Raw genomic sequence first — 14,848 nt, 5'->3', positions numbered from 1 at the left:
AGCAGTATGTGCAGGAGAGGAATGTGGAGGATATGCCAGGGGTCATTATATGCAGGAGAAGAGTGCTCAGTGTATGGCAGCAGGCAGTATGTGCAGTAGACAAGTGCGGAGGGTATTACAGGGAAAGATACAGTCATGGCCGAAATTGTTGGCACCCTTGATATTTCTCCAGGAAATCATGTATTTCTCACGAAACGTATTGCATTAACACATGTTTTGCTATACACATGTTTATTCCCTTTGTGTGTATTGGGACAAAACAAAAAAAGGGAGGAAAGAAAGCAAATTCGACATAATGTCACACAAACCTCCAAAAATGGGCTGGACAAAAGTATTGGCACCCTTTCACAACTGCGGATAAATAAGAATGTTACAAGCATGTGATGCTCCTGTAAACTCACCTGGGGCAAGTAACAGGTGTGGGCAATATAGAAATCACACCTGAAAGCAGATAAAAAGGAGAGACGTTCACTTAACCTTTGCATTGTGTGTCTGTCTGTGCCACACTAAGCATGGACAACAGAAAGAGGAGACGAGAACTGTCTGAGGACCTGAGAACCAAAATTGTGGCAAAATATCAACAATCTCAAGGTTACAAGTCCATCTCCAGAGAACTAGATTTGCCTTTGTCCACAGTGCGCAACATTATCAAGAAGTTTGCAACCCATGGCACTGTAGCTAATCTCCCTGGTCGTGGACGGATGAGGAAAATTGATGAAAGATTGCAACGCAGAATAGTCCGGATGGTGGATAAGCAGCCCCAAACATGTTCCAAAGACATTCAAGCTGTCCTGCAGGCTCAGGGAGCATCAGTGTCAGCGCGAACTATCCGTCGACATTTAAATGAAATGAAACGCTATGGCAGGAGACCCAGGAGGACCCCACTGCTGACACAGAGACATAAAAAAGCAAGACTACAGTTTGCCAAAATGTACTTGAGTAAGCCAAAAGCCTTCTGGGAAAACGTCTTGTGGACAGATGAGACCAAGATAGAGCTTTTCGGTAAAGCACATCATTCTACTGTTTACCGAAAACGGAATGAGGCCTACAAAGAACAAAACACAGTACCTACGGTAAAATATGGTGGAGGTTCAATGATGTTTTGGGGTTGTTTTGCTGCCTCTGGCACTGGGTGCCTTGACTGTGTGCAAGGCATCATGAAATCTGAGGATTACCAAAGGATTTTGGGTCGCACTGTAGGGCCCAGTGTCAGAAAGCTGGGTTTGCGTCCAAGATCCTGGGTCTTCCAGCAGGACAATGACCCCAAACATACGTCAAAAAGCACTCAGAAATGGATGGCAAAGAAGCGCTGGAGAGTTCTGAAGTGGCCAGCAATGAGCCCAGATCTAAATCCCATTGAACACCTGTGGAGAGATCTTAAAATTGCTGTTGGGAAAAGGTGTCCTTCCAATAAGAGAGACCTGGAGCTGTTTGCAAAGGAAGAGTGGTCCAAAATTCCGGGTGAGAGGTGTCAGAAGCTTATTGATGGTTATAGGAAGCGACTGATTTCAGTTATGTTTTCCAAAGGGTGTGCAACCAAATATTAAGTTAAGGGTGCCAATACTTTTGTCCAGCCCATTTTTGGGGTTTTGTGTGACATTATGTCATATTTGCTTTTCTGCCTCTGTTTTATATTTGTTCCAATACATACAAAGGGAATAAACATGTGTATAGCAAAACATGTGTTAATGCAATACCTTTTTTGTGTGAAATACTTGATTTTCAGGAAAAATATCAAGGGTGCCAACAATTTCGGCCATGACTGTATGTACAGGAGCGTAATACAGAGGTTATAAGGTATATTGCCATATTTTTAATTTACATCTTTACTGAGCTGCAGGAGTACAGCTGTTGTCATATGTCTGGCGCTTTGACACTGGTCCTCCTGGTCTCCGCTCCAGCAGCTACGGAGCCCATTGTAGCTGCTCTGGCTGCCTCTCCTCTCCTCCCGTCACAGAGCGTTTTGTATTATTTTAGCTCATTTACAAACTAAAAAGCCTTCTGTGAACGGGCAGCAGAGGGGAGACTAGGGGCAGGCAGAGCTGCTGCTGTGTGAAAAACTCTTCTGTCAGATCGCTCGGAGAATAGCGATATCTGCACTCCCGGTACTCAGTAAAACTGGTAGTTTTAAATAAGAGAAGTCCAGAAGGCAGCATGCACCTTGTTGGACTTGGCTCATAGTAAGACAGCACAATTTAGAAAGTTGCTGAATTTCGGTCTGTTTCACCGGCCGTCTGGTGTTCCCAGTGCTGGTATCTTCAGTGTGGGCACCTGGCTGTAATAGTTTGCAGCTTCACAACCGGGTGCCAACTGCACATGCTCGAATAATGCTGCTATTTTTGAATGGTCCCATAGTCTGCTATACACAGACATGCAAAGCAGTGTGCAGGAGCTGACAGGGGAGGGAACTGTATTGTTCAAAAACAGTTCTCCCCCCGTCGGAGATGCTCGGCAATCACCGGCCGTGACCGGGTGATTGACAGCCGAGGCCGCAAATGGCAGCGCGGGTAGGCCCCTTACCCTGTACTGCAAAATTGTGTATATATACGTCATTTTGCACACCCGTGCCGCCCTGTAGCAGTACTTCTGCTATAGGACAGACGGGAAGCGGTTAATGAGGAGTGAAGACCTGTCTTTAAAGCAGAACTTCCCTTTTGGGTGGAGCTCCTCTTTGAAATTCATGTCTGGGGACTGAGCAATGAGGAGGGAATGCACATGGCATGAGTATTAGGTGTTAAAGTGGTTGTAAACCCTTACATATACCCAGTGAAGTGACTGGCCTCAGGTGATACACAGAGATGAAATCATTCCTGCTACATAAGTTGTACCTTTTTATCTGTAGTATTCTCTTCTTTACAGTTGTTCAAGGCTCTGCGAGCTGATTGGAGGGAAGGGAGACCCACTCCCCTCACACAGCACACAAGAGCAGAGCTAAGTTAATGTTAATCGGCTTGAGGTCCCTCCCCTGTCATCATTTTTCTCTTGGTGTCAGGAAAACTTATCAGAAGTGACTCATGCTGATAGCAGAGGAACTAGGCAGCAGTCAAAAATGACACTTGGTGCTCTGGATTGAGACAAGCACACACTATAGAGGGCTATGCTTTGTTCATATTTCAAATCATGATGTTTATAACCACTTTAAGGAGTTACCATATATGTGCAGTGGAATGAGTACTGGAGAGTTAAGCCACCTGAGTGGGGGCTGGGTTCTAAGGGGTTAATGCTTATATACTGGGGAGAAGTCACTGAGGAGTTTATGTACAGACACTGAATATTCATCACTTGGGGTTTGATGCACATGGTTTTGAAGCACATCACATAAACTGCAGACAGGTCAATGATGGGGTTAACTCTTGTAAGCTGGGGGACTGAGGGATTAACACTCCTTCTGTGGGGACTTTTTACTCCGAGGTTAATACACATACACTGCAGAATGGTCTTTGAGTTAATTCACATACTCTGCTGGTGTAACACTGTCTCTGATGCTGTCTGGATTGAAGGGACAGCTCACTGCTCTTGTGAATAAGTCCTCATGCACACTGGACGTTTTGATAACGCTGGTAACCTTAGCTGCGTAAAGTCGCGTTTAAAACGCAAGTTTTTCAGCTTTTTTTTACCGGTTTTGCATTAGCTTTTAGCGCCGTGTTTCTGCTCTTGCATTTTTCAGTGTGTTTTTTTTTTACCAAAATAAATTATTTGTTTTGGTCAAAAAAAAGTTCAAAAACACCGGTTTGCTGCCATTTGCCACATTTTTCAGCATTAGAGCGTTTAAAAGCTAAAAAACTCCTGTAGAAACCCACTAGTCCTGGGTTTTTTCCAGCCAAAAAAAAGTCCCTGCCAAAAACATTGATTACAGTCTATGTGTGCATGGACACATAGGATAACATGCTGGGGGGTTTACTGGCTGTAGAAAAAAACATCAAAAGCCAAAAACAGCCGCTGTAAAAACATCCAGTGTGCATGAAGACTAAGGAGTGATGTTTGTGTGGAGGCAAGGTACAGGTGAGAGCAATGTGTGTCCTAACACACACAAAGACAATCCTGAACTCCACGATTGGAAGTTATAAAACGTTATCACTGCAGGTGGGGTAGGGGGCAGAGACTGCTGCCGAATGGAGTTTATCCCATAGTGTTGAACCTCCAGACTGTGGGGTGTGTGTGTGGGGTTTTTTTTTTTTTTTTTTTTTTTTTTATTATTACTAAACCTGGAGAATGCAAAATCTGAAGCAGCTCTGCATAGAATCAATCTGCTTCCAGGTTTTATTGCCAAAAATTATTTGAACAAGCTGCAGTTAGAAGCTAATTGGCTACCATGCACAGCTGCACCTCTGTGGAAAGTAGTATGGGTGTATACTCAGCAGCAGTTGTTTTACAGTAATCAGTCTGTCATATACCCTGCATCAGTGGTGTTGCCATTTTCCCCCCCAGTGAACATAAACAAATGACAGCATTCTTCAATAAAATGGAAACTGCTTATTGCTTATTTACAGTTGCAAGAAAAAGTATGTGAACCCCTTGGGATTACGTGGAGTTTTGCATGAATTGGGCATAAAATGTGCTCTGAACGTCATCTAAGTCACAACAATAGAAGAACACAGTCTGCTGAACATAATACTACACAAACATTAGATGCTGCCATGGTTTAATTGCACATAACATGTAAACATTCACAGTGCAGGGAGGAAAAAGTATGTGAACCTTTGGACTTAATAACTGGTTGACCCTCCTTTGGCAGCAATAACCTCAACCAAACGTTTCATGTAGTTGCAGATCAGACCTGCACAACGATCTGGAGTAATTTTGGATCACTCCTCTTCACAAAACTGTTTCAGTGTAGCAATATTCTTGGGATGTCTGGTGTGAATCGCTCTCTTAAGGTCATACCACAGCATTTCAATCGGGTTGAGGTCAGGACTCTGACTGGGCCACTCCTGAAGGCGTATTCTGTGCTGTTGCAGCCATTGTTCTGTTGAATTACTTGTATGCTTTGGGTCATTGTCCTGTTGCATCACCCTCTGCGGAGCTTCAGTTGGCGGACAGATGGTCGTACGTTTTCCTGCAAAATGTCTTGATAAACTCTGGAATTCATTTTCCCATCAATGACAACAATCCGTCCAGGCCCTGAGGCAGCAAAGCAGCCCCAAACCATGATGCTCCCTCTGCCATGTTTTACAGTGGGGATGAGGTTTTGATGTTGGTGTGCTGTGCCTTTTTTTCTCCACACAGAGTGTTGTGTGTTCTTCCCAAACAACTCAATCTTGGTTTCATCTGTCCACAGTATATTTTGCCAGTAGTGCTGTGGAACATCCAGGTGCTCTTTTGCAAACTTCAAACATGCTGCTATATTCTTTTTGGACAGCAATGGCTTCCTCCGTGCTGTCCTCCCATGTACTCCATTCTTGTTTAATGTTTTCCTTATTGTAGATGTGTCAACAAAAATGTTAGCATGTGCCAGAGATTTCTGTAGGTCTTTAGCTGACACTCTGGGATTCTTCTTTACCTCATGCAGCATTCTGCGCTGTGCTCTTACAGTCATTTTTACAGGACGACCACGCCTAGGGAGAGTAGCAACAATGCTAAACTTTCTCCATTTGTAGACAGTCTGTCTTACCGTGGACACATGAACATCAAGGCTTTTGGAGATACTTTTGTAACCCTTTCCAGATTCATGCAAGTCAACAATTCTTGATCGTAGGTCTTCTGAGAGCTCTTTTCTGCGAGGCATGGTTCACATCAGACAGTGCTTCTTGAAACCAGTAAACCCAAAACAGGTGTGTGTTTTTTAAGGGCAGGACAGCTGTCAGCAACACATCCAATATCATCACACTGATTGGAGTTAAGGTTGGCTCAATCCTGGCTCCAATTAGCTCTGGGAGAAGTCATTAAGCTAGGGCCTCACATACTTTTTCCTCCCTGCACTGTGAATGTTTACATGTTATGTGCAATTAAACCATGGCAACATCTAATGTTTGTGTAGTATTATGTTCAGCAGACTGTGTTTTTCTATTGTTGTGACTTAGATGACGTTCAGAGCACATTTTATGCCCAATTCATGCGAAACTCCACGTAATCCCAAGGGGTTCACATTCTTTTTCTTGCAACTGTATATACAGGGTACAGGGTTCATACATCAGCAAATATTCTGAGTCCACAAATATGCAGGAGGGAACATTTGGCTGCTCTCTGGAATAGTTGTTCTGTTGAGCCTGCCACAAATCTGTTCAATCTTCACAGAGCATATGATGACAGAACGAATAAGCAGAAATTACAGTACAAAACAGCAGTACGTTCAGTAGTCTAGAGACATGGGTATCTAAAGTTGCCTATATTTCTGGATCGTGTGTATGTATACACACACAGTGGATATAAAAAGCCTATACACCCGTTAAAATGTCAGGTTTCTGTGGTGTAAAATAATGAGACAAAGATTAAATATTTTTTCCACCTTTTAATGTAACCTATAAACTGTAAAACTCAGTTGAACAACAAACTGAAATCTTTTAGGTGGAGGGAAGTTAAACTAATATAGTTGCATAAGTGTGCATACCCTTAACCACTTCAATACCGGCACTTTTACCCCCCTCCTGCCCAGGCCAATTTTCAGCTTTCAGTGTTGTCGCACTTTGAATGATAATTGCGCAGTCATGCAACACTGTACCCATAAAAATGTTATTTTTTTCACACAAATAGAGCTTTATTTTGGTGGTATTTAATCACCACTGAGTTTATTTTTGCTAAATAAAACAAAAGCTGAAACTTTTGAAAAAACCTCTTTTTTTTTTTTTTTTCTTTTGTTTTTGCTATAAAATTTTGCAAATAATATTTCTTCATAAATTTAGGTCAAAATGTATTCTGCTACATTTCTTTGGTGAAAATACCCCAAAGTAGTGTATATTATTTAGTCTGTTGGAAAGTGATAGAATCCACAAAATATGGTATATATATCTGAGAATCGATCAATGTACTGACGGCCAGTCTTATTTCTTGAGTCCCGAAAACGCCAGCATAGTTCAAATACCCCCCAAATTACCCATTTTTTTTAAAATAGACAGTGCAAGGTATTTAGTAAGAGGCATGGTGCGTTTTTTTTGAGTTTGTAATTTTTTGGTACAATTTTTTTGGAAAATGCAGAAATTAAAAAATAATCACTTTTTTTTTTTTTTACATATTGTCACCAGTCCAGTACAGCGTGATTATATAACTGATGTGGCAGTGATCAGGGACACTTACTGGTGACAGTATGTAAAAAAAAAAAAAAACAATTGAACTTTAATTTTTTTTTCAACTTTTTCTATTTTTTATTATATAATTTTGTTTATTTTTTTTTCCAACACACTGACCAAAGCAATACAATGTTGCCATAGTAACATTGAACTAACATTGAACTATTGAACTACTCTGGGCAAGTGATCAGGATTTTTTTTTTTTTTTTTTACACATGATTGGTAATACCAATGTATTTCATTGATATTTGCATCCCTTGTTGCTGAATGATTAATTCAGTCTTTTTTTTATGATTGGCTGTGATTGGGCAAAGCACATCACATGATACAGATGGGCTGTGATTGGCCCTGTCTGTACCATGTGACTGCTTTTGATCAATCACAGCTAACAACACAATTATAGACAATGAATGGCATGACACACAGCCATCCATTCTATGCAATTGACATGTGATCTGCTGTGATTGGTCACATGACACTAGCAACGGGCCGGTTTAGTGATATGTCATTTTGATTTTATTCCAGCACTCAGTCTTTTTGGGTATGAGTCTTATCAGCATGGCACATCTTGACTTGGCAATATTTGTCCACTCTTCCTTGCTAAAACACTCTAAATCTGTCAAATTGCGAGGGCATCTCCTGTGCACAGCCCTCTTCAGATCACCCCACAGATTTTCGATCCTATTCAGGTCTGGGCTCTGGCTGGGCCATTCCAAAACTTTAATCTTCTGGCGAAGCCATTCCTTGATTGATTTGGATGTATGCTTTGGGTTGCTGTCATGCTGAGAGATAAAGTTCCTCTTCATGTTCAGCGTTCTAGCAGAAGCCTGAAGGTTTTGTGCCAATATTCACTGGTATTTGGAACTGTTCATAATTCCCTCCACCTTGACTAATGCCCCAGTTCCAGCTGAAGAAAAACAGCCCCAAAGCAGGATGCTGCCACCACCATGCTTCACTGTGGATATGGTGTTCTTTTGGTGATGTGCAGTGTTGTTTTTGCGCCAAACATATCTTTTGGAATTATGGCCAAAAAGTTCAACCTTGGTCTCATTAGACCAGAACACGGTTTTCCCACATGCTTTTGGGAGACTTCAGATGTGTTTTTGCAAAATTTAGCCATGCTTGGATGCTTTTCTTCGTAAGAAAAGGCTTCCGTCTTGCCACTCTACCCCATAGCCCAGACATATGAAGATACGGGAGATTGTTGTCACATGTACCACACAGCCAGTACTTGCCAGATATTCCTGCAGCTCCTCTAATGTTACTGTAGGCCTCTTGGCAGCCTCCCAGACCAGTTTTCTTCTAGTCTTTTCCTTTCAATTTTGGAGGGGCATCCAGTTCTTGGTAATGTCATCCTTGTGCCATATTTTCTCCACTTGATGATTACTGTCTTCACAGTGTTTCATGGTATATCTAATGCCTTAGAAATTCTTTTGGACCCTTCACCTGATTGATACTTGGGATACCTCTGATGATTTGGAAGCTCTCTGCGGACCATGGCTTTTGCTGTAGGATGCAACTAAGAAAATGTCAGGAAAGACCTACTAGAATAGCTGAACTTTATTTGGGTTTAATCAGAGGCACTTTTAAGTAATGGCAGGTGTGTACTGACTCCTATTTAACACTATTTTGAATGTAATTGCTTATTTCTGAACACAGCTACATCCCCAGTTATAAGAGGGTGTGCACACTAATGCAACCATATTATTTTAGTTTTTTATGTTTACTTCCTCCACCTAAAAGATTTCAGTTTCTTTGTCAAATGAGTTGTGCATTTTATAGGTCACATTAAAAGTGGAAAAAGTTCTGAAATTATTTATCTTCCTGTCTCTTATTTTTACATTATAGCACAGAAACCTGACATTATAACAGGGGTGTGTAGACGTGTGTGTGTGTGTATATATGTATATGTATATGTATGTATGTATATATGTGTGTGTGTGTATATATGTGTGTGTGTGTGTGTATTATATGCTTACTTTACAATGCTTTACCGTAAGGACCAATATAGTTTGAGGCCCTTGAAAAAGGTATTGTTGGTAATAAGTTGTACAGAAATCACAAACCCACTGTAGATAGATGGTTATTAACTGCTCTTTGTATCAAAGTGTAGTTGGAATTTCAGTGATTGGTACTCTCTCCATACCACAATCTCTTCACTTACCTGTTTCTCGTATTTGACCTTTTTCCACACTTTCCCCTTCCCTGTCCCCCTTCCCAATTGCTCCTACCTTTTGCAGTTACTTGGTGAACTTCTCCTGGACCGACACAACTTCACTATCATGACAAAGTATATCAGTAAACCTGAAAACCTCAAGCTGATGATGAACCTGCTTCGTGACAAAAGCCGCAACATTCAGTTTGAAGCTTTCCATGTGTTTAAGGTGATAAAATTATTACTGCATACCTGTAATTCTGTTCTGCTACTGCATGCCACAGTGCATAACCATATAGGTAATCATACCTCTGCGTCTCCGGCCTGCACTTTAACCCCTTCCCACCGAAGCCTCCCTGCCCTTTAAGAGTTTCAGAAGCCGGGAGGGGTTTAGGGATCATGTGACCGCCGTGACATATCATCACAGCGGTCACATGATCGGGAAAGGTCCTGATCGAAAAATCACACCGGGACCTTTCCGTGAGTACCGGACATGTGTGCTGGGAGCGCGCAGGGTGCGCAAATGTGTGGCTGCTCGGCGTGTAGGCCCAGACGCTGGGAGGCCACACATTTGTGTGCTGCCGGTGTGAAGAGGTTAAACAGTGAATCAGCATCGTCACTTTTATCCAGTGAGACAGAAGGTGACCAAAAAAGCTAAGCCCAAATAGAATTCCTGGTTGTGCAGTGTGATAAAGGCTAAAGATAATTAAAAATCATAAAAAAAACACATTTAACACTTGTGCATACTATTATTATGTCATTTTAAACCAGGTATTGGTGCAGCTAAACTGAAAATCTGCATCTATTGTAGACAGAAGAAAAAGACAACCTTTTAGGAGAGCCTCTAGAAGCTGATTTCCTGAAAATGCTAGGTGTTTGACTGGTATTCTGATACTTGTTTCAATACTTTCTGAGTAACAGACCTGAAATTCGTATACAAGTTGGGAAAGTCAGGGAACCATTAGAGGTCCTCATCTCCAATAAAAAGGTGTGGGTGGAGTATTCTAATGATTATATTGCTGAGCAAAAGCACAGTCTGGTTAGGTTTAGTTGGGGTAGCTATTACAATTTACAGTTGATTTTAGGATATGTGTGTCTACCCACAAAGAGTAAAGAAGGTGTAAAAAGTATTAATAAATGTGTCCCAACCATATGGTCGCAAGTAATCTTGTAGCACCAATGGTCAAAGGCAGGCAGTCATGATGGCTGTGCTTGAACAACAGTTTTCTGTATTGGCAGAGACCACTTGGTCAATACTCTAACAATTAGTCAGGTGATGGAGCATTGAAAAAATGTGATATTTCACAGGTAAATCTTTCAGGACTATTGTCATATTGTGGTAAATTTATACACACCCTTTAGCTTTTTAGGCTGGGTACACATGGGCCGAATATCGGTCAGTATCAGTCCGTTCAACAGAAACTGGCTGGTGTTCTGTCAGTTGTGTACAGCTGTCTTTCCGACAGAAGCCAGTCTAAGGACCAGCTTTTGCCAAAGGGCCATGTTGGAAAACCAGCGTGCGATCAGCGCTTGCAGCCAATGGTTGCGAGTGCAGATTAGAGTGTTCTTCTGGGGGAGGGGGGTCAGGATTCAGTTCCCCTGTCAGAACACAAAGGCTCAATGGGGGAGATCGCCGCACTAACATCGCTTGTGTTAGCATGGTGGTCTCTCGTTCTTTTTCCGTTCAGCCTGCTGGGCTGAACAAGAAGAACGCTACATGTGTGTCTAGCCTCTGTTTTACTTTACTGTGCTATATATTTTTATTTTGAAAATATAATTTCTCTTTAATTTACTTCACTGTTCTCATTTCTACAGGTATTTGTAGCCAACCCAAACAAAACACAGCCTGTCCTGGATATTCTCCTAAAGAACCAGAGCAAGCTTATTGAATTCCTCAGCAAGTTTCAGAATGACCGCACTGAAGATGAGCAATTTAATGATGAGAAAACCTACCTAGTGAAACAGATCCGGGATCTGAAAAGACCCACACAGCAAGAACCCTGAAGTGCAAAGGGGCGGGGAGGAGGGAGGAGCCCAAACCCAGCGCTTGCTGCGAGAGTATTCAGCATCCCGTGGACTTTGCGAGCAACGTCCTCACTTCTACCCCCCGAACAGTTTCACCTTATTCCATTGCATTTGAAGTTTTAGTCCAAGTGTAACCCCTTCCCTGAAGGAAGAACCCAGGTGCTGCACGTATCCTGCTGCAGCTCAGTGGTTAAAATGAATGCATAACTACCTTTTTATGTTCTTTCTTTCCCTCCCTTGCACATTTATAGAGCAAGACGGATTTTCTTTACCCCTAATTCTCCATGTTGCATCAGCACGGGATTGAGACTTGCTCATTATCACAGTATCAGGGCAAAAAAAAAGTGCATCGAAACAAAGGAGGCTGTAGAATCTCAAGCGAGTGTAGAGCTAATACTCTGGGTTTTGGATAAGATGGTAATACATGTACTTAATATTTTTCTCTCTTATTATTATTATTATTACTATTTTTTTTTAATGCAATGCATGGCATGCTTGCAGAGAAAATGAAAAAAATAACCCATAAAATTCTGGTTTCCATCAGCATATTTGCACATAAACTTATCAGAGGGATTGAGCACAAAATCTAATCTGTGCATAGGTGGTACCTTAGGTTTAAAACAACAATATGCCTTGATTTCAAACAGAAACAACCAATAAAATGCAACAGTGCAGTGCTTTTATTTCTAATGCTGTGGAGTGGCACGGACCGCTTCATGTTGGGGATTGGGAGGGGGAGGGGTGTGAATAGGAATGGATTGATACTGCGTTCATTATGTATTTTAAAAGTGTGGAGTGGAGGAGCTTGATGCAGAGGGATTCATGTAAAAATGAGTGTATATTCATTATATATGCCTTTCAGCTGCTTTCTTGCTTTCCTTGGCAAGTGTGTTTTGCTGTTTTAGCAGGCTCATAGGAGGAGGTTTGAGAAAACAAGCAGCATCTTATGTCATTGATATGGAACTTTCTGCTGACTTGTTGGCACCATTCTGTAAACTGCTCATGAGTGGAACAAGTGTTCTGAGAGAGAGAGAGAGAGAGAAATGGGTACAGGCAGGCAGTTCAGCTACTTCATCCTTTGGTCCTATTATGAAAAGCAGCTATGTAAACATCAATTTGAGGTCCTTCACAAATGTTAAGCTTGATGTAGAGCCTCGTGCAGCCAGTATTTCATCCTTGAACATAATATGTTGCTTTAATCCCTCATTACTGAAGCGAGGTTACAGAAAGTTTGGCCTCTGATCATGTATTCTCAAATGGTAGGGAGGAGAATGGAAATGAGGCTAAATGTGATTTATTGCTTCACCCTGGAACACCAAATTCAGCATGACATACATCTCTTTCCCAATCTCATATATAATTGCTTTGGCAAACACATTGCATTTCTAAGACCCACCAAGAACATATGTTGCAGGTTTGTGTGCATCTTCAGCCAGCCAGAATGACTACTTACCTGTGCCAACTGTGCGGGAGGATGACATGTGGATTGTGCCATAGATTCTGTGGCTGGAGGAGAGGTCACCTGGGATTGGATAATTCAGTGAGGCAGTATGCATGATGGCTTGGTGCAATATGTATGACTGCAGTTATAAATGAGAGCATGCAGATGGAGAATGTAGCAGGGTATCCTTGTTTAATAAACATTGCAATGTTCGGTAGTCTAATAAGTATATTTACCTGGAACAAAGAACACATCTGGTTAAATGCTAATTTAGGGTTTAAATGAATAGGCTAAGGGAAATCTTCAAGGATAACAATGCTTTCCCTGCATCTTTATTTGTGTGAGGAGGTTTCAGCCTGGTGCATGCAGCTCAAGTAGTAGTGCGTGTGGTCTGTTTCCCATTAAGCAACCACCCTCACAGAAATTCTATAGATGCTCCCTGGAAAATGCTACAACCAAAGCCTCGGGTGAAGGGGTAAACACTGCGCTTCATGCAGATTTGCTTTGGGTTTCTTTGGATTCTCTGTGTACATACGTTTTTGGCCTCTTATTCGTAAAGAAAAAAAATAAACTGTACAGCAAAGGAGTGTACTGATGTTTCTTGTTGTTTACAATTTAATGTGGGCTCTAATTCCAAGGATCCATGCTATTCCATTTACCCTACAGTGATAATACCATAATTTCAATTTTTAAAGTATCTATACACCCATATGATTGAATGAAACAACAAGCATCTAAACTAATGACCAATTTGTATCCCAAACCTGCAATTCATTAAAAAGATACATCTATGTAAAATCCAGTTGAAAATATTATTCTACGCGCAATATATTTTTTTCACATAGATATACTGTATATTTCTAATCAAATGAGTAGGTTTGAGAATCAAAATTGGTAATTAGTAAATTGACTTGTTTAAAGCATGTGCTTCATAGACAAATTGTGTTGGCACTCAGTGTGAACCAGTGGATTTTACAGTTGTTAAAGCAAAAAATGTGTTTTCTGGAAACATTTATATTCACTTAGTCCATATGAATGTCCAGATTTAAACAGCATTACCACTTTTTGCTTGAAGTTTGTATATTTAACATTCCTCAACTTTCCTCAAGGCCTTTGCTGAGGCTATGTTAATAAACTGGCTCCCTTTGTTACCAGTCAACACTTTGCACAGCTGCTACATGTCAAACCATGCTGTCACTTGCAATGTGGACCCCACTAATGATCAGGATCCAATCACTGTGGTTCCCAATCTTATGACCAATATGTCAGCATTTACCATATTGATCACATTTAACATGAAGTGTGGCTTCATCTTGCAGAAGGCACTGCAATTATTGTAATAAAGAAATCTATATATCCACTTGTTAAAAGTGTATTAAAGGGATTTCTTGCTTCTTAATTGTACATTATGGGACACAGGAATCATGTACTGCTGCCTTCAGGGTATTGGACCCTGGCAAACAAGAACTGTAAGGAAGACCCAGTATAATCCTTCCTACTTCAAGCATGCCTGTTTTTTTTTTGTTAGTGGCGTAGGAGAACAGATGTCTTCTTTCCTCTGGGAGAAGCAAATCTCTTTTTACCTTTCAACTTTTTTTTCTCTACTAGCAGGATTCTGAAGTTGCTGCCCAGCCACTTTTGTTCATTTTTGCAATTTATGGATTGGCTAGTTTTTGGCTTAGTCCTGGAAGCTGTACCTGGATCCTGCTGTGAAGAAAAAGTGGGACTGGCCTGTAATGTGCCCCCTGGACACTGGACCTAGTGTCTTTAGGCACCCTAAATGAGTGGACCAAGCTTTCCCGTCATAACAATACTTAAAAGTGATACTAAACAGAGAAGTGTTCATTGGCACAATTCATTCACATAAATCACATATATCAGGCCACTATTTTTTTTTTTAAATCCTCTAAGTACTTTGTTCCTGCAGCATTGGTATGTGGCCACATGATCTTTCCCTGTTCTTCTGTATTTGCAAGGAAAGATCCTTGTGAGGGACTTCTACTA

The 14,848-nt window shown here is 41.2% G+C and overlaps 1 protein-coding gene across 2 annotated transcripts in view; it reads left to right on the top strand.

Annotated features, from left to right (window-relative positions):
• The window catches only part of LOC149467039 (calcium-binding protein 39), a 53,264-nt gene extending 39,829 nt beyond the window's left edge, over positions 1 to 13,435 (top strand). For both annotated transcript variants that reach the window (XM_089672371.1, XM_089672373.1), the window contains 2 exons: positions 9,464 to 9,607; positions 11,194 to 13,435. In XM_089672371.1, the coding sequence (XP_089528497.1) occupies positions 9,464 to 9,607; positions 11,194 to 11,382 (333 nt within the window). In that variant the 3' untranslated portion in view covers positions 11,383 to 13,435. The remainder of the gene's footprint in view (positions 1 to 9,463; positions 9,608 to 11,193) is intronic.
• Positions 13,436 to 14,848: the final 1,413 nt, after the last annotated feature.

Source organism: Staurois parvus, unplaced genomic scaffold, assembly GCF_062004578.1.
Source record: "Staurois parvus isolate SC_StPar_1 unplaced genomic scaffold, SC_StPar_1.0 ptg000126l, whole genome shotgun sequence".
NCBI classification, from domain to species: domain Eukaryota; kingdom Metazoa; phylum Chordata; class Amphibia; order Anura; family Ranidae; genus Staurois; species Staurois parvus.
The sequence above is the reverse complement of the archived record's forward strand: the minus strand, read 5'-3'. Positions and strand labels throughout refer to the sequence as shown.